Genomic DNA, 19,502 nt, shown 5'->3' with positions numbered 1-19,502 from the left:
TTTGATCGAGCGATAGGATGAATATTCTTTGGTGAAAACCAAAGAAAGTTCATAGAAATTTCGGATGGATTGTGGCGGCAGGGTGTAGAACCAATCTTACGCCTCGCCTTGTAGAGTGGTGGCAAATATCTTGCACATAAGCTCATCGTTGTTTCGATAAAGGATCATTGCGCTTCGGTAGCGCTTTAAGTGTCTCTCCGGGTCTTCATCCCCTTTGAAAGATGTGAAATGTGGCATGCTGAATTCTTGTGGAGGCTCTGCCTACTTGATCTCGTCCGTGAAGGGTGACCTGCTTATGTTGGTCATGTTCCGTCGTAGTGCCTCGTCGGTGACCTCGTTGCGTTGGAAATCATGCAATCGCTTGGTCAAGAGTCTCTCTACTTCTTCCTGAATTTGCCTTTGTTGGGGTAGAGGAGCTCTCGGCTGCCCCCAGCCATGACTTGCTGGTCTAGGCTGCTCTTCCATGTGTTTGGCTCGTCTACGTCGCAGATGCAGTGCATGTGGTGCGTTCCTAGCAGGCGAGCGAGTTCTTCGCAGGCTGCTGGTTGAACTTGAGCTGGATTGAGTGACTGCTTCTCTCCGTCCGTCGTGCTGCCTACTCTGATGTGAGGTGGATGATGCTCCTTGTGGGCTTAGCCGCGAATGAACACTTTGTCCGGAAGGTTTTCTCATGTTGACTATCGGAGTGTGACCCCAACCGTGAATGTATGCTCATCCGTGGGCCTAGTCGAGAGTACACGCTCTTCCGCGCGTTAAGACGGGAGTATACGCTATCTCGGGGGCCCAATCGGGAATGTACACTGCCTGAACGTTCGGCTCGTGGCTGGTCGAATGGCTGCTTGCCGGGACGCTGCTGGAAAGGTTCGTCTGCCCTTGTCCTACTTCGGGATACCTCGTCCGGGGCACGTTGGATCCCGATGCGTTGCAAAAGTTGATTCACCAAAGTTGTCTGTTGTGCAAGGGCGCTCGTCAACTCTATGACTTGTCGAGACAAGTGTTGTTCGCCATTTGGATTGGAAGAGCTTGGAAGGAATGCGCCTCCTTGGGCAGTGGAAATGTGGTAGACTCCGGGCGCGAGATTTGAATTGGGAAATGTCAAATCCGTAAAAAAATATGGTGAGAATGCCCCCGGCTCGATGGTAGGATGGTTGAGATAGTCTTGGGTTGACTTGGGCTGCTTGGAAAGCCACTGGAGCATGATGGGCCGTGAAAGTGGGCTGCTCGTCGGGAGCAGGCTGGGTCACGAGAGCAGGCTACTCGGCAGGAGCAGGTTGGGCCGTGAGAGTGGGCTGCTCGACGGAAGCAGGCTGGACCACGGGAGTGAGCTGCTCGTCGGGAGCAGGCTGGGTCACGAGAGCAGGCTGCTTGGCAGGAGCAGGCTGGGCCACAGGAGTGGGCTGCTCGACGGAAGTAGGCTGGACCACGGGAGTGGGCTGCTCTTCGGGAGCAGGCTGGGTCACGAGAGCAGGCTGCTTGGCAGGAGCAGGCTGGGCCACGGGAGTGGGCTGCTCGACGGAAGCAGGCTGGACCACGGGAGTGGGCTGCTCGTTGGGAGCAGGCTGGGTCACGAGAGCAGGCTGCTTGGCAGGAGCAGGCTGGGCTACGGGAGTGGGCTGTTCGACGGAAGCAGGCTGCTCAACGCGCGGTGCATGTGAATGCGAGGCTTGGGTTTGGGTCCATGTAAACTTGGATGGCACGGCTTGGGTTGTGGTCTTGGTACCGTGAGCCTTGGATGGCACGGCTCGGGCCGTGGTGAAAGCTCCATGGACCTCGCCACGAATGGCTACCGAAGTAGCCACCGCGGTGGTTCCCATGGTGGCCATGGTGAAGGCACCATGGACCTCGCCGTGGGTGGCTACCGAGGTAGCCACCGCGGTGGTTCCCATGGTGGAAACTCGTGGTGGTGATGCTGCTCCCCTTATTGTCACATTTTGCCTCACGGATCTCCGCACTCCCATTTCTTGAACACTAGAATTTTCACTTATGGAATTTTCTAAATTTCTAGCCATTATATTTTGCTTATACGTTTTATCAAAGAACCTTTGCAAATAAAAAATTCTAATAATAAGAACGTATGAAAAATATTCAAATGGACTAGAAAATAAAGAAAAAACCTTTTTTGTGCGAGAGTCTTCTACGAGTATGGATTTCAACTCTCAATGAAAGCACCAATTTGTGGATGCAAATTTCTTCCTTCTCGATCTTAGACGATTTTGCACCTACAAAACAATTAACACCTTAGGTTAAGGCCAAGAGCCTCACGCGCCCAAGATGAATGGGGGGGCTTTGGCCGAAGAACCTCCGATGCCAAAGTTAGAATTTAGAGAGAAAGAGTGTTTAGAGAATTTTGGGATTTTTGCCAAAGTGTTGGAATTAGCTTTTTGGTGAGAATTGGAGTATATTTATAGGGATAGGAGGTGGCTAGGGTTTTTAGGTTTAATTTAGGTTTAATTAGCCAATTTATTTGGCTATTAAACATAAGATGAATGTTTTGGTGGTTTTTGAATTTATTGGGTAATAAAAAGGAAGAAATGGTGAAAAAGGTAGAAAAAAGTGATGGATTAGGTTTTGAAATGGGGATAGCCGGCCATGTGGTGTTTTAGGGTTGAATTGGATGTATTTTGTAGTTATTTGGATATAATGGATGGTTTAATTGACAATTAATGGGTTAATTAGGCAATAAACCCATTAATTAGCCAATTAACATAATTTAAAAGGAATGTGTTTGGGAATTACCTTGTAGAAAGGATTTGATGAGATGGACTTTGAATTGTTACCTATTTTGGGCACTTCTGTCTTGGTTGAAAGAGGGTTGCCCGCTGCTTGCGCGTAGGAACCTCGTTGTACTGCAAGGGTATTTTTGTCATTTTTGTCCAAAAATCCACGTGTCGCCCTGTGAATATTTTTGGCTCCACAGTAATGGCAAGATGAGAGTATATCATACCCTTGAAAATTGAATACCATGTCTGTATTATGGACAAGCTGGATAATTAATATAACCATATACGTGTAAGTTGAATACCATGTTCGTAGACAAGCTAAATATATAACCATACACGTATAAACTGAATACCAAGTTTGTAGACTTGCTAAATATATAACCATATAGATGTAAGTTGAATACCACATTCGTAGACAAGCTAAATAATATAACCATATACATGTAAGTTGAATACCATGCCCGTAGACAAGCTAAATATATATCATTCACGTGTAAACTACATATCATGTTCGCAAACAAGTTAAGGATATATCATACATGTGTAAGTTGGATATCATGTTTGTAGACAAGCTAAGTATATATGTCATACACGTGTAAGCTGAATTATACGATCATATACTATAAGGTCTAATTCTAATTAAAAAAATCTATTTCCCCATAAACGTAACTAAAATCATATTTACCTAAGCCCGCTTAATATTTGAAACTGCTGACACATCAAGAAAAAATTCCAATCACTCACATGAAAAATTTAGTAAAGTTTGTATCTAGACCGAGACACAATAATGTCTCATTCTAAATTTCGAGACGAATGAAATATTTAATGTTTATTTAATCTTAAGACTTTCAAGTTAGATTGCCTACGTATTCTGTGAAATGATCAAGTCAATCATAGTTATTCCTTTATACGAAAATTTTCAACATATACTTCTTAAACATTTGAATATCATCCTTAGCAGAAATGAATGTCTCACTTAAATACAAAATAGAGTGACGATGGGAAGATTTTGACCGCTAAGTCTATCAGACCTCTAGTGATACTAACTTCAATATTCGAGAATTATTCAAACATGTTGGCCCTAAGTCAACCCTTAATAAAATGGTTTTTGTTAAAGTCAATCACCCTAATTATTCTCATTCTGAAAGATCCGCACATCAAATTTCCGATCTATGAGTTTCTAAGGTCAACACATTACTTCTAAAATAACACATTACAATTTCATAACGATCTAACGGTCGAATCTCCGCCCATTACAAATTCAAGTGGCGATTAATCATGGAACGGTGCTCAAGTGACCAAATTTGAAGAAATGGAGTATGGATTTGGATTCAGCGCATCGAAATAACATCTGGGGGTCCCAGCCAAAAAAAAAATAAATCAATAGTCAACGTTGACGCGAGCAGAGTTGAGCCGGCGAAGAGGACTCGAGCCACCGGAAAACTCATCGAATTCTGCAAATTTTGCCAAAAAATTATCTGAATATTCTCGGCTTCATTCTCACTCGATTCTCAACCAAACCATGCAATCCATAAATGAAAATTTATGTACTCGACGAGATGAACACAAAGAAAATTGTTTTAAGCCTTATCTCCACCAGGAAAAAAGCCCATGACGGAGATCTGTGCAACGGTGTCCAAACTTTGAAGTTCAAGAAATGGAAACTATTGTTGAACCTGTGGTTGCAAGAGGAAGATGATGGTGATTTTAGAAACTCAGTTTGTCGATGATTTTGAAATCATGGTGGTATTGGTGTTGTGTGTCGGTGGAGGAATAACCAAGAGAGAGTGAGAGTCTCATCCCCAAAAAGGCACGGGGGAAAGGAAGGGAGAAGAAAATACCCCCTGGTTCCCACTAACTCTAAACAACCAATAAAGTTCTCCGAAGACGGGACGAATTTATGAAAATACCCTTGAATTCAAAGTCCCGTAAAAACCTTATTTTATGTACAAATCTTGTTCCTCTTGCGCCCACGTGTTTGTAGTGACGAGTATTATAATAATATACTAAATATTTGTACATGGAAGAAAGGAACATCATTCCCTGCATTGTTGATATATGTTGATGAGCAGGGCCGGTCCAGAGATTTTTGAGGCCCGGGGCGACACCCAAAAAAGTGCCCTAACTTCATATAAGAAAATTATTTATTTTCATACATAAGGCATTGATAAAATTATACTTAGAAAAACACTTCAAACTTAATAATTTAGAAACACAAAAAGACTAATTTATTTTGTATTGAGAGAAGAAAACCAAACAACTCTGGGCTTATAAGTGGATAGATGATGAGTTTTGTTTTCCATTTGAACTTTGAAAGTGTTTTTGTATAAATCATGAGGTGTTTTTTCTTATTTACTAACCTTGTCAATATGGGACTAAAAAAATAATGATGTTTTCGAGTCTTTAATTGATATGTATTAGTAATGAATGGACATTAAATTAAATATTTTGATAACACGTTATATAATTTACAAATTTGCGCTAAAAATTTGGTCTACGTATTACTCATTGTTGAAGATTAGACTTGAATTGAAACAAATATTTAAAAATAACAACCCACATAGCTACTAGCTAGTAACTAAAAATAAATTAACAACCAAACAAAAATTTGTAAAAATTGAAAAAAATAAACATGCACATAGCGTTTCGAACTTAGGACCTCTTGTTAATTTTAAACAACAAAAACCATTGCTTTTAATTAAACTTGTTGATCCTTTAACCAAATTTTATAAATTTATACTCTTATGAAAAGAAATTTGTAAAAATTAGAAAGTAAATAAGCACATGTGGTGTTTTGAACTCAAGACCTCTCATTATTTTCAAATGACCAAACCACCTCTTCTACTTAAATTTTTGTGTCATTGAACCAAGTTTTATAAATTTATACTCTTATGAAAACATATATAAATATACCACCCTAATAATTTTGGTGCCCCCAATATTTTTGGGCCCTGGACGATTGCCCTGCTTGCACTGGGCCTGGGCCGGCCCTGTTGATGAGTGATGACATAGTGATCACCAGAAATAATGTTGCTGCTATCACTTATCTTAAGCAGTTCCTTCTTTCTCGTTTTCAAATCACATATCTTGGTGACCTCAAATACTTCTTGGGCATCGAGGTGTCTCGTTCCAAGATGGGAATAAAATTTCTTAGCGAAAATAAACCCTTGAAATACTTAAAGATGGAGGCATAATTGAGCACGCCAACTACTTTTCCTATGGAGCAAAATGTGAAGTTATCTAATAAGGGCGATTTGCTTATTGATCCAGCAAAATACAGAAGGTTAGCAGGCTAGTTAATTTATTTAACCATTACTAGACACGACATTATGTATGCAGTGCTTAGCCAGTTTCTGCATACAGCCAAAGAAAACCTCACGTGGAGGCAGCGCTTTGCGTTTTGAGATACCTTAACAATACTTTTGGACAAGCGCTTTCATTCCATCTCAAAGTAATTCAAAACTTCAGGCTTATTGTGACTCAGACTGGGCTGCTTGTCCAACTATAAGACGTTCGATAACTAGTTATTGTATTTTTCTGGGAGATTCATCGATTTCTTGGTGAACAAAGAGGCAGAAGACCATTTCACTTTTCTTCGCAGAAGCGGAATACAACGCAATGGCAGGGACATGTTATGAATTATCTTGGTTGCGTTATTTTCTATGAGTATTACAGTTGCCTTATCTTAAACGTGTTACACTTTATTGTGATAATAAGGTTGCCCTACATATAGCCGTCAATCCTGTCTTCCATGAATGCACTCGACACATTGAGATAGATTGTCACTTTGTTAGGGAGAACGTGCATGATGGTTCAATGGTAACTAAGCACATCAGATCATCTCAGCAACTTGCAGATGTATTTACTAAAGCCTTGGGGTGAAGTTGCATTCAATGGAATCTTACGCAAGTTGGGTGTTTTTGACATTCAATATCGAACTTGAGGGGGAGTGTTGGAAAGTCAATGATATCCCATGTATTTGAGAGTATAATTAGTTGTGCGAATATGTAATTGATAAACCCTTTTATTAGTTGGTTTCTTTCTTGTATTGTTAACATGTTGTAAAATCGACGGTGTGTGCAGTAGAATAAATAAATAAGACACAAAATTTACGAGGTTTTTCTACAGTTAGTGTGACTGGAGTACATCTTCGGGGCAATAGTGATGCTTTCATTATAATATGAAATAATAAAAGTACAAAGATAACTCTCTCTATTATCTCCTCTCATCTTCCTCTTTTTCTCTCTTCCTCTTCCGTGAGTCTCTCACTTCTTTCTCTCTTCTTCACATGCTTTCATTTTATAAGAAAAAGTTACTGTAGCAACACTATTCACTTAACAAAATTTCCACAAATGAATAGTGAAAATAATGTGCATAAATAGTAACAAACTATTCATGTGGGCCTTCTACATCACAACAATCCCCATTGGATGACCACAAGTCTTCAATTGACTCCTTAAAATCTTGATCTGTTTTGGATACTCCCCCTAATGAGTATTTCCCTCTAATTTCAAATCATTTAGGCTGATCGTTGATCATTCTGCTTCAGTCTCTTAGTAAAAAGAGTTGCCGAAAGAGGTGTTTTACTTGTTGTTAACTTTCCATAGGTTTATTCTTGAACTGGGTTTGAGGGCTTTCTGTTAGACTTGCATTAAATGTTTGAATTTACTCCTTTTATCTGGAGCGGAATTTGATTCAAGGGTGGTGGACTCTTGTTCTTGAATCGGACTTGTGATTTCTTTAAGGACCTTCGAGGCTTGATCTTGAATGAAATTGGACCATGAGGAGCTTCACGTGGCAAGTGATCTTTGACTTTGTCGGGGATAAATCAATACGTGTTTGTTGCACTTGTCTCCATATGCTTCAATGTATCATTTTCACTTGTCTTATCTGTTCCCCTTGCATAAGTGGTATTTTCCCTGGTTTTCACCCATGCATGTGTGGCATCTTCTCTTGTAGGATTTGTTCATTGATGCAAGAGTGGAATGAAAACCTTGCATTTGAAAGGTCATTCAGAACATCACTTCTCAGTGACTCATCATTCTTGGCAACTCCAATCATCATATCAGCAGTTGAAAATGAGTACTCGAGAGCAATGCTAGGTAAACAATTAGGAAAGGTTCCAGGCAGTTGGTTCCTTACCGAAAGTTTGAGTGGATGTTTCGACATATTGCTTTCTTTATCCTTGTCTTTGCAGATAAGAACAATGACAAAGGAAATGATAGGGAGATTGCATGATATGAGATACTCTTGCTCTCGTCCTTGATGATATGAGATAATCTTGCTCTGGTGTGACTTGTTTTGAAGAGGTATTCTCAGAGAGGAAGAAAACTGAGTATTTTGAGATTCTTTGTTGAAGATGCATTCTCGGGGAGGAAAAAGAGTTAGATATTTTTGTAGGTCTACCTTGTTATGGAGAACAGAGGTCGATATATATAGAGATTTCCCAATAGCAAGTGGTGGTGCTGTGCCTTTACTCATGTCAGCAACTGTGGTGTAATTAGAACAGTAAGATTTACACGTTTTCAATTTTGTTAGAGATCTTTGACAAAGTTGCACACAATATCATAAAAAGCTGAGATTATGTCTGAAAAATGCCAACGAAGTTTATTCAGGAAAATCTGGCTTTTGAAATTCGGAGAAGGGTGCCTCTTCAATCTCTGAACAAGTGGCTATGTTGCCTCTTCTTTTATAGAGATATCTATTGTGTTCAAGAGTATGCTCAAAAAGTTGTTGCATGCAGAAATTTTTCCCTTCTTGCACTTCTGAAATTTTATTTGACCTCCTTTTTCCTTCATCATTTCTGAAAATGACTTGCCCATCTAACATTTGCTTAGATATGAGTCTTATGAGTGATATAGACGAGCATCGTCAGGATAACATATGGCGCCCGTCTTTCTTATCTTATAATGATCCTCTTACAGTTGGGGACTATGTGATGAAAAATAACATAACCGCTATTGTGGTAGCTAGAAATCTTTTCACTCCAAAGGATAACATAATCCTTTCAAAACGATCTAATGAGTTGGCCGTTCAAGACTCTTTGGCTCTCAGTGTTCAGTGCGGGCTCGGTATCCAATATGGGCCAACGCCTACTTGCTCAAACTCACCAAGTTGAATCATTGATGGCTAAGGTAGCAAGTCTTAAATAAGAGATCAGAGGGCTTAAGCACGAGAATAGAGTGTTACACATGCTTGCACATAATTACTTGACGAGCATGAAAAGAAAGCTCGACCAGCTGCACGAATCCGAAATTTGGATTCAAAGTGATCGTCAAAGGTTCGTTGCTAGATTTCGAAAGCAACTGATGCCTTCCCCTTCTGGTGTTTTGCCAAGTATTGGGGTGCCACATGATCAATCTTCAGTGCCTCCTCCTTCTAGGGTACTGCCGAGCACTTAGGCTTCACATGAGCAACCTTTGTAAAGGTTCCATCCTGTTTGTTTGTTTTAACTCATGTGTATGCACATATCTGTAATTTCTCGGAGATATTAATAGATAAGCTTTATTTCATTTAATGTATTGTGCTAAATACAATAAAGCATATACTTCACTAAGATGTGGTACTTCTGGACTAAATATCAATTTATCTTTACCCTCACGAAGATAAATGATCTTTCTTAGTGTCTACATCATTTGAGTATTCAACTCATAATCTTCAATCCATATGGTTATTTAACATCATAAACATCATGGATAAGATTCGTGTGAAGGAAAAATTTTGTCCTAGCTAAGAACAAGTATGAACATTTGAATACACATGCAAGCTATTAACACTTTAAAGTAGGCCTGCATCCAAAAACAATTCATAAAACCCATGACTTTCAAAGCCTAGTATATGGTGAACCAATAAACTCTTTAACAACATTAAAGAGAAGTAAAGATTTAGAGTTTCTTTACCCTTGAAGCTCATCCTTGTTTACACAAGGGATTCACCCAAGTGGAGGGCCTTCAAGTCACCTCCAAGCTCCTTAGATGTTCCTTGTGCTTTTCCTCCCTTTAGTGCTCCTTTGATGATTTGAGGAAATGAGGATTAGTTCTCCAAAACACCAAAAGTTTGATGTCTCTAAGTCTCTTCACCAAGGATGTATCTTGTGAAGATGATATGGATGACTTAGGGAATAAGAGATTGCTAGATGTCCCTCCCCTTAGTGGCCGGCCTCTCTTAAGAAAAAGGAGAGTTTCACCCAATTTCCTTTAGAAAAACCCTAATGAGAAAATAGCTATAAAGTTGCTTTTATAACCTTTTCTTTGGTGAGTGGCAAACTTGCAATTAAGCAAACTTGCCCATTCACCCTAATGGCCGGCCCCCTTTGATGTTATTGGGCTATTTGCCCATTTTGTTTTAGTTGTCATACAACTTAAACATAATGGGCCTTTTGGACCAAAACACTTTTGGGCCCCGAAACCCAAAACCAACATATAAGCCCAATACGAACCTTTCGTAAAATTAATTAACTAATTAATTAATCTTGACCATTCTTCAATTAAACCATTTAATTGCTTATCCATTTCATTTAATTTCTTCACATACATCCTTACTCGGTGTACGATCCATTAGGTTCCAATTAGCGAGGCAGTGGGCGATGTTACTCTTAACGATCGATTGTGAATTGAAACCACATTTCAATTCTCCCATTGATGATTAGTGTTTGCTAATCATTAGGGGTTCCACAAACCATGAGTGACACCTAGCAGTATGTTATGGTTACCCAAGCTAAGTAGAATTGGTTGGAGAACCTATCCAGTTACAACTACAATGCAATACGGTCCTTCTCTAATACAATACTCTTAATCACATTGTTTAAGTGATAGTTTGTTTCATTCTACTATCCAATGTGATACTTTCCTATATGATTCCCTTGAATATGATTTGGAACAAACTTCCTAAGTCATTTTCATTTGCTTTGGCCAAAGACTTTAGAATCATATCTTAGAGTATTCTCCTTCCACCATGGAAGGTTAGAGATCCCTTGTTGTGCATTCATATGCCTACATGACTAGATAGCTTGACCCCAACAATGCCGTGGACACTCCGAGGGAATGCCGTTGACATGATTAAAGATCAAGGACCTAACCATTAGACATCTATGATGCCTCAGGTCAAAGGACTACTTTGCATATTGTAACTTTAGAGTTCATACATGACATGTATGTTTGAACTCTCTTTTGATCGTAGTTCAGTGTACTCGATTACTCTTTCGAGCACCTATGTGTTTGTCTTAGTGTCCAACACCAAATGACTTGAGACTAGTTCATACTCACGTTTGAGTCAACATAACACATACTAACCTTAGCGGATTGTCAATGCCCAATTGGCAATCCTATGGCTAGGAACGTTTTAGGAATGAACATAAGAGAAAGGTCTCGTTAATCTAACTTACTTAGATTACTTATCTCTTAGATCAAATACATTCCTTGGATTCTCTTATTGCTTAAACACATGATACAATAAATAGTGATTAACAATAAGCTTTGCCCTTCCATTAAACATATAAAAGTTCAATACAATAAGTATTCCAAAAGCTATTACATCAAATGAGTGGCTTTGTGGGCATACTTCCAACATCGTGTTGGTAGATTGTTCGATCTGCAGCTCGAGACAATATTTCTCTCAACACTTTATAATCTTTCTTGACTCTTCAGAAGTCTCAATTTAATATCACCAACTCTTGCAAGAGATTTTAGTATGTTGCAACAATATCATAATGATAGTACTCACTAAGGCAATTTATACCATCCATTGGTATTGAGTACATAATTTATGTTTTACCCTTCGGGAGCTTACTTCAAGCAATTTGAATCTTTCAGGGATTTTCTACACTTTATGACACATTTTCCTTTGGAATTTATATAGAGCAATTTGCTCCCATGTATACTTGAGGGATTTACTTATGGAGATATGATATGGGTGACTCACAACCCTTCGTATATAATTCTCCATTCATATGAACTCGTTTACAAGAGTATAATAGTAACCTTGTGTCATATCATGTGAGTGTATTTCACTATATTACAAATGCCCAATGTAACCTCCTTGGTTCAACATCTTTGTTGTATTGTATTCAAGTATATAGGTCCATTTTTTTCACGTTCTTATAAAATTGTAATGGAATTGCCCTTCTCCATTTTGGCCAATAATTTTTCTTTTCTCAACGAACAAAAGAATGTGACTCAATATTAATACAGTTCATTGACGAATTTAGTAGCTACTTGTAAAAACCAGTATTGTCATTGGTTATCATCAATCCGTGATCCCATATTCTCATGTGCATGCGCATGCATAAAAGTTTTTCATTTCCTTTGGATATCCATTGTCTCTTCAAGGGCATTACACTATCTCTTCCAGGATAGTCGTAATTTAGAGAATGCGGATCATAATCTCTTCTTGAGCGTTATAGAGCTTGAATTTTAATCTCCACTTCTAGGAGTTGAGTCATTGGAACATATACGTCTATCATGCTTCAAGCATGAGACATCAAAGTTCCCATGTCCACAGATTGTCCTTCTGGACCATGTATTCATGCAGTGACTGTCATGCTTCCGGCATGCAACAGTTATGCTACAGGAATGCAATAGTTCAATAATGTCATATTCTTCTTCTTTCGAAGGAATGAACCTTTTAAGTCTGAGGGTCTGCCACGCTTCAGGCGTGCAACAGATAAATCATTTGCTGCCATATTATTTTGTCCAACATGAACATCAATTCTTATAGGCATATTTGCAGCAAGTATATATGATTTCATCACTTTCGTTGCATCAGTCAATTATTCTTACTTCATTTCTAATTGATTGCTTCATGAATCAAAATAAGACAAATTCTCTTTGTTCTTCTAGAACGGGCTTTTCTCATCATTCTTTTGGAATGATATTTTCTCATTGTTCTTCTAGAACAATATTTTCTCCCCCTAACGGCGGGAAAATTGTCTTATCAAAATGACAGCCCGCAAACCATGCGGTAAACATATCCCCAGTCAAGGGTTCTAAGTATTGAATGATAAATGGTGAATCAAATCCAACATAAATTCCCAGTTTGTGTTGATGCCTCATTTTAATATATTGTGGCAGTGCAATAGGCACATAGATAACATAACAAAAAACTCGTAAATGTGTAACGTTTGGCTGATGCCAAAACACGAGTTGTACTGAGAAATATTGATGGTTGACAACTGGTCTCAACCGAACTTAATAATGAATTATTTAAAATGGCATGTCCCCATCTTGCAATTTCTTTTTCATGAGCAAAGCACGAGTAATCAACTTCATCCGCTTAATAAATGTTTCTGCTAAACCATTTTGAGTATGGATATGAGGAACATGGTGTTCAACATCAATGCCTAATGACATGCAATAATCATCAAAACTTTGAGATGTAAACTCTCTAGCAAATATGCATTATATTATCATTTACATACATCAAGGAACTTCTGGTCCTTATTTAATAGCCTTGGATTGGGACTCTCATAGCCTTTATTACAATTAAGTTGTGGCACTTCGGCTCTTCAAACTTAAGGTACTCATCAAGGAACTTCATGTTCGATCTTGAGGATCTAGGGACTTCATGCTTGATCTTTTTGCATGATGAAACTTCGGGTCCAATCATTTTATGTGATGAGTATCAATAAACTTCAGGTTCTTATCTGATCAAGGAACTTCGGGTTTAGTATGTACTCATCGTAACAAAAAAAAGTACAATAAATAAATTAAAGCAATAGGCGGTAATTCTGGCCATGGTAAATAAATTGCTTTTAAGTAAATAAAGCGTGTGACAAGGGCTTTGATTCAGCACCATTCACATAAATATCAAAGCTTTAAAGCAAAGGGTAATAATTCTACCTACTGTAAATAAATTGCTTTAAATAAATAGAACTTGTGAAAGGATTTTAAACCAACACCATTCACATAAATAAATAGTATCATAACCTTTTATTTTGCCACTTCCTTTTGTCCCTTTTATTTTGTTAATTAATGTTTTTTCTTTCTGTCGGCACCAAGCTTCAAAACCTTTTCTTTTCTCACATGTTGCACAATTCCAAAAAAAAACTTTGCTTTTTGTTTTCTTTCACATGGTGCAACATACATTTTCAAAGCTTTGGTCCCATTTCCCTTTTTATTTCAGTTTTCATTTCACAACAACAATAAGTTCTTTTAGTTACTCATGAAGTAAAAGTAACAATAAGTTCCAATTGGTGTTCCTCCTCCGGTGAGTTTCGAAAAAGTCGAAAAGGTTCCCATAAGTTTTGGAGTCAAGAGTGTCTACAACTTATGAGAAGATCAAACTGTTAGATTTAGTTCAAATTTTAGTATGATATGGTTAAGAGGATACCGAACAACTTTCCTGAAGAAACAATTTCGATCTGAGCTATCGAAATGGAGTTTTGGTACTCATAAGGTGGCTGTCCAGTTTTCTGCGGAAATTGGAAATTGGTTTGGTATTTCAAACATCTGCGACGATCGCACCGTTAAAGTTTTCTGAAAATTTGATATGTTGTAGTTACTGAGCGGACGAACAACTTTCAAGAAAAAAATATTTCAATCCGAGGTCCGCAAGTTGGAGTTTCGAGGCTGTTTACATGGCTGTCAAATTCTCTACGAATTTTGAGTCTGTACTCTTTTACTTCTGCAAAGGATGATATACAGTCATACAACAGTATATATAGTTGCTTCAAGAAAATCAATTGTACTGAGATTTGAAGATGAAATGAAAAGATTTTCTTATCTGTGAGATTCCAGCTGAAGGAGGTGAACATGGTTTGTGGTGTTGTGCTTTCCACTGGCACGAGAGCTTCTCATGCTGATAATGTGTAAAATTGACGGTGTGTGCAGTGGAATAAATAAACAAGACACAAAATTTGTGAGGTTCCTCTACAGTTAGTGTGATTGGAGTACATCTTCGGGGCAACAATGATGCTTTCATTATAATATGAAATAATAAGACTACAAAAATAACTCTTTCTATTATCTCCTCTACTCTTCCTCTCTTTTCTCTCTTCCTCTTCCTCTTCCTCTCTTTTCTCTCTTCCTCTTCCTTGAGTCTCTCACTTCTTTCTCTCTTCTTCACATGCTTTCCTTTTATAGGAAAAGTTACTGTAGCAACACTATTCACTTTAAAAAATTTCCACAAATGAATAGTGAAAATATTGTGCATAAATAGTAACAAACTATTTATGTGGCTCATCCACATATTTTTCACAACATAACATAGATTATAGGTCTCTAAACATAATTGTAGAAATTACTACTGTTTATATTCCTCTATCAATAACAGAGAAAGGTATTGTGGCAAACATATTCTTTTTCCTTTTTACACTGGAAGAACAACAAAGCATTCTTTAGAACTCGCTTTTCCTTCGGGATGCTTTGGGCCTAGTCCATACTAACTCAGAAACGGGGAATGTGAAGGTTTTAGCTCATCTCTTTACAACACAAGCCCATCAAAGCTTTCGACACAAAAACCCGCCAACACTCATTAAAGTCAAAAGGAAAATGTTATACACAAATAAAACTGTAATTTACATAGGAAAAACGAACTACTTAAATGTAATGCGTAAGATGCTTAAAGCAAGTCCACCCCTAAAGACTTTACGCCAGCACTCAGCGCATTTATCCACTCAAGTGAACAGTGATAGACCACAAGGAACAGTAATAGGCCAATGCATCTCCATCCCTAAAAAAATAGCCTAGTCAATTTTATTAAAAAATTATTTTTTTATTATAAAATAATAAAAAAATATTTTTATTTTTAATTTCTGACTTTATAAAAAAATATATTATTATTATTAAAATATTTTTATTTTCTCATCTTCCACACCTCCTTTCCCTTCCATTTCTGCATCCACCCCTATACTTCCTACATCTCATGCATCTCATCACCTCTTGCATCTCCACATCTCAACAACTAGCTCCTCTACAGCATCTCCACACCTTCTGTCCTTCAACGCCGTCGATTCGTCCTCCTGCATCTCCACACCTTCGACGCCGTCACTTCGTCCTCCCGTCGTTCTCCCTCCGTGGTTCATTCCCTTTCGACATCCTCTCCCGCCTAGACCAGCTCCGCTCCTCAGCCTCCACAACAACTCCCTCTCTGGCGCAACTCCCTCTCTGGCGTCCTCCGACGCCACGCTGACGTCAGATAGGCCGGTCCCAAGGTCTGTCGATTTTAGGCCGGCCTGTGGACTGGCTTAGGCTAGGTGCCAGCCTGATTTTTTGACTGGGTGCCGGGCTATTCCACCTCCGGTGGAACTGCTCTTATGTCTTATCCTAATACTACATGACAAACCCACGCGTTGCGTTAGATTTCATATACCAACATATATATCATTCATCTCCCTACCTTTCTCTAATAAAGTACCTTACCTTTTCATTGCTCCCCGTCGATTCAAAGGTGGAGAAATTTTTCCAGATTCAGGGTCCATTAGCTGACCTGGAGTTCCACCAACCTTAAATTGACACCTATACATATTTTAACACCAACCCACCATTTGAAGATAAAAAAAAAATCATATTGGGGCTTGGACCCACTCCTTCCTACCTATCTCCCTTCTTCGGGAAACTGAAAGGCTTTTTATGAATTCAACACCGGCCAGCCTTCTCTCTTCCTCTCCCTTTGCCGTCTCCATGCACACCGGCAACCAAGCAATCTCCGATGAAAACATCCAAGATTTTTTCATTTACATTATTCAAAATTATAACTCAACAATTAATTTCAAAATTATGCCATCTCTTTTAAAATCATATTTCAGTTGGGAAAGACTATAGAAGAAGATGGTATCAAATTCATATTTTAGTTGGGAGATAAAGACTGGAGTTTCAGGTGGGTGCTCTTAGTGGTGGGCATGATGTAGTTGTTGGGTGGAAGGCATCAACATCGAGTGGGTGATCTTGGTGCTGGCAGTAGCGGACGTTCGGATGTAGGTGGTGGTGACGCTTTGGTCGGAGATTGCTTGGTTGCTGGTGTGCATAGAGATGGAGGGGAAGAGAGAACGTCGGTGCTGTAGTGATGAAAGGCCTTTCCTGAAGAAGGGAGAGAGGAAGAAGAGACTAGAGGGGCCCAAACCCCAATATGTTTTATTTTTTTAATTATTAAACGGCATGTTCTGTAAAAAATGTTTCCAAGTATCAAATCATAATGGGTGGAACTTCACGTCAGCTAATGAGCCGGACGGTGGAAAAATTTCTCTCAAAGGTGGTCCTATATGTTGAAGTTCTCTCTACTAGTACAAGAACATTTTCATCTTCTTTACTGTCTCTTCGTCATACCAACTCTCTCTCTGTCTCTCTCTCTCCGTACACAGGCTCTACTTTTTGTTATTATAAAAGGAGTCAAGGACCATCCCTAGCTCCTTCGAAATGCAACTACAAATTGGCACCCACTTACAAAGTGAGAGACTCAGTGAAGAGCTAGCTCTCTCTGAACTTCTCACAAACCGATCACAATGAAGCTTTCTATCAGACCCTTCTCACACAAGGCAACAATCACCTCACGCACCCTCACTCAATTACCAACTCTAAACCCCAATCACATGACCTTGACTCACAACCTTCCCAACTGGCAGCAATTGCTCAACCCAGTTGACATTAGCTCCCTAGCACTCACCCCTGTCACCCCCATAACCACCAACCCCACCGCCGGTAAACAACCCGTTCGCAAAAGTTGGATGGATTACCAAGGCTTCAACAACTGGGAAAACCTTCTCGACCCTCTAGACGACAATTTACGGGGTGAGATTATCCGGTATGGTCAGTTTGTCGATGCCGCATACAAGGCATTTGAATTTGATCCAGATTCCAATTTTTACGCAACATGCAAGTACTCGAAAGCCTCATTGTTTGAAAAATCCGCGCTTCCGGGAACTGGCTACAGGATTACAAAAAATTTACGTGCCACGTCGGGAATCCAGCTTCCAAGCTGGATAGAAAAGGCGCCGAGCTGGGTCGCAACACAGTCCAGCTGGATTGGCTACGTGGCGGTCTGTCAAGACAAGGAGGAAATTGCAAGGCTTGGAAGACGGGACGTAGTGATTGCCTTTAGAGGGACCGCCACGTGTTTGGAGTGGCTCGAAAATCTTCGAGCCACTCTCACCCAACTTCCGTCCAGCCCTAAGGACAACTGTGAACCAATGGTCGAAAGTGGATTTTTGAGCTTATACACTTCAGGAACCGACTTAATCCCAAGCTTGCAACAAATATTACGCCAAGAGATTGCGCGGTTGCTTCAATCCTACGGCAACGAGCCTCTCAGCATAACATTCACCGGGCACAGCCTCGGCGCCGCGCTTGCAACGCTCGCAGCGTACGACATAAAAACTACGTTTAACCGGTCGCCGCTAGTCACCGTCTTTTCGTTTGCCGGGCCACGTGTAGGAAACAGTAGCTTCCGCCGGAACTTGGACAAGAAAGGCCCAAAAGTTTTACGCATTGTGAACTCCGACGATGTAATAACTAAAGTACCTGGTTTCGTAGTCAATGACAATGAACGGCGCCACTTGGCATGCGACAGCGGGTTCCGAAAGGCGGTGGAGTTCCAGAACTGGATCCACCAGAAGGTGGAGGACACGCAGTTGTCGTACGCGGAGGTTGGGAAGGAACTCAGGTTAAGTAGCAAGGACTCGCCGTACCTGATGGGCACCAACGTGTCAACGTGTCACGAGCTCAGCACGTACCTCCACCTCGTCGACAATTTCCAGAGTTCAAAATGTCCGTTCAAAGCCACGGCCAAGAGAATATTCAGCAAAAAACAGTAATTAACAAAAGCAACCCGTAGAGAGTAGCCACTAACGACATCGTTTCGTCCATCTCATTTGTGCATATCAACGTAATTTTTCCCCGCCAAATCTTGGAGGAGAGGGGTCTCAATTATTTGTAATCACTAAACGAGATAAATTAACTAATTAATGACGGGTTTTTGTTTGACTATTCTAAGTGGAAGTGAAAGCGAGATTATTGACTCGCTCAATAATATCACGTTGTTATGTTTGACTAGTAGAGCATAGTTTGAGATACACTTACAGTAACATGTCGTTGCTACGTTTGATTTGTAAAGCAGTCTGAAGTAGCTACCGAACCATTTTCTTTTCCTTATGCTTTTATTCTCTCCCCAAAAACATGCAGCAATACAGCATTTGAGCAATCACAGATTCACAGCAGAGGCAGGTGGGGTTCTTTTTATACGTAAACCACCGGGGCCCGTGTTTTCGTAAGAGCGTGACTAAAACCCTAAAAAGGCCAATATTGTCTGTTTCTTATTGGAGGGGTCTCAGAAGCCACAAGTATCCTTGGCACCGACACATTATTACGCATTGCGGTTTCCGTTTGACTGCACCGACTTGGGACGTGGCACGTCCTGCTACTCTGTTGGCAGCAGGGGTAGCGCCGTCCATACCCAACACTTCCTCAGTCGGTTTAAGCGAAAATGACCGGAGTAACCGTCGGCGCCAATTTTAACTGCTTCGGAGCTAAAGCTTTTCAACGCACCAACATAAAATTGTGGTCATACTTGTGTATATATATGACAATAAACTTCATAACTTTTTTATTTGGATTGTTGTGTTTCTGTTAAGGACTTGGTTAGGAAGAAAGATAAGGGATGACATAAGTGATGAGAAACAAGAAAAGAAAACGAATAATTGATACATAGGATTAAATAACAAACCAGTTTCAATAACATATATGTAGGATTTATATAATAATTAGATATATAAAATACAATATTAGTCCATCCAATATGGGTGTTATATATATAAGTGTGTGTGTGTGTGTTCTTTGTCCCACATCAACCGTTTCA

The 19,502-nt window shown here is 39.7% G+C and overlaps 1 protein-coding gene across 1 annotated transcript; it reads left to right on the top strand.

Annotated features, from left to right (window-relative positions):
• The first annotated feature begins 17,337 nt into the window (after nt 1-17,337).
• On the top strand, nt 17,338-18,462 carry LOC103439040 (phospholipase A(1) DAD1, chloroplastic). Its single transcript, XM_008377590.3, has one exon. The coding sequence runs from the start codon at nt 17,377-17,379 to the stop codon at nt 18,460-18,462; it is 1,086 nt and encodes a 361-aa protein (XP_008375812.3). The 5' UTR covers nt 17,338-17,376.
• The last annotated feature ends 1,040 nt before the right edge of the window (nt 18,463-19,502 follow it).

Source organism: Malus domestica, chromosome 07 (genome assembly GCF_042453785.1).
Source record: "Malus domestica chromosome 07, GDT2T_hap1".
Lineage (NCBI taxonomy): Eukaryota > Viridiplantae > Streptophyta > Magnoliopsida > Rosales > Rosaceae > Malus > Malus domestica.
Note: the sequence above shows the minus strand (reverse complement) of the source record. Positions and strands in the feature narration are given on the sequence as shown.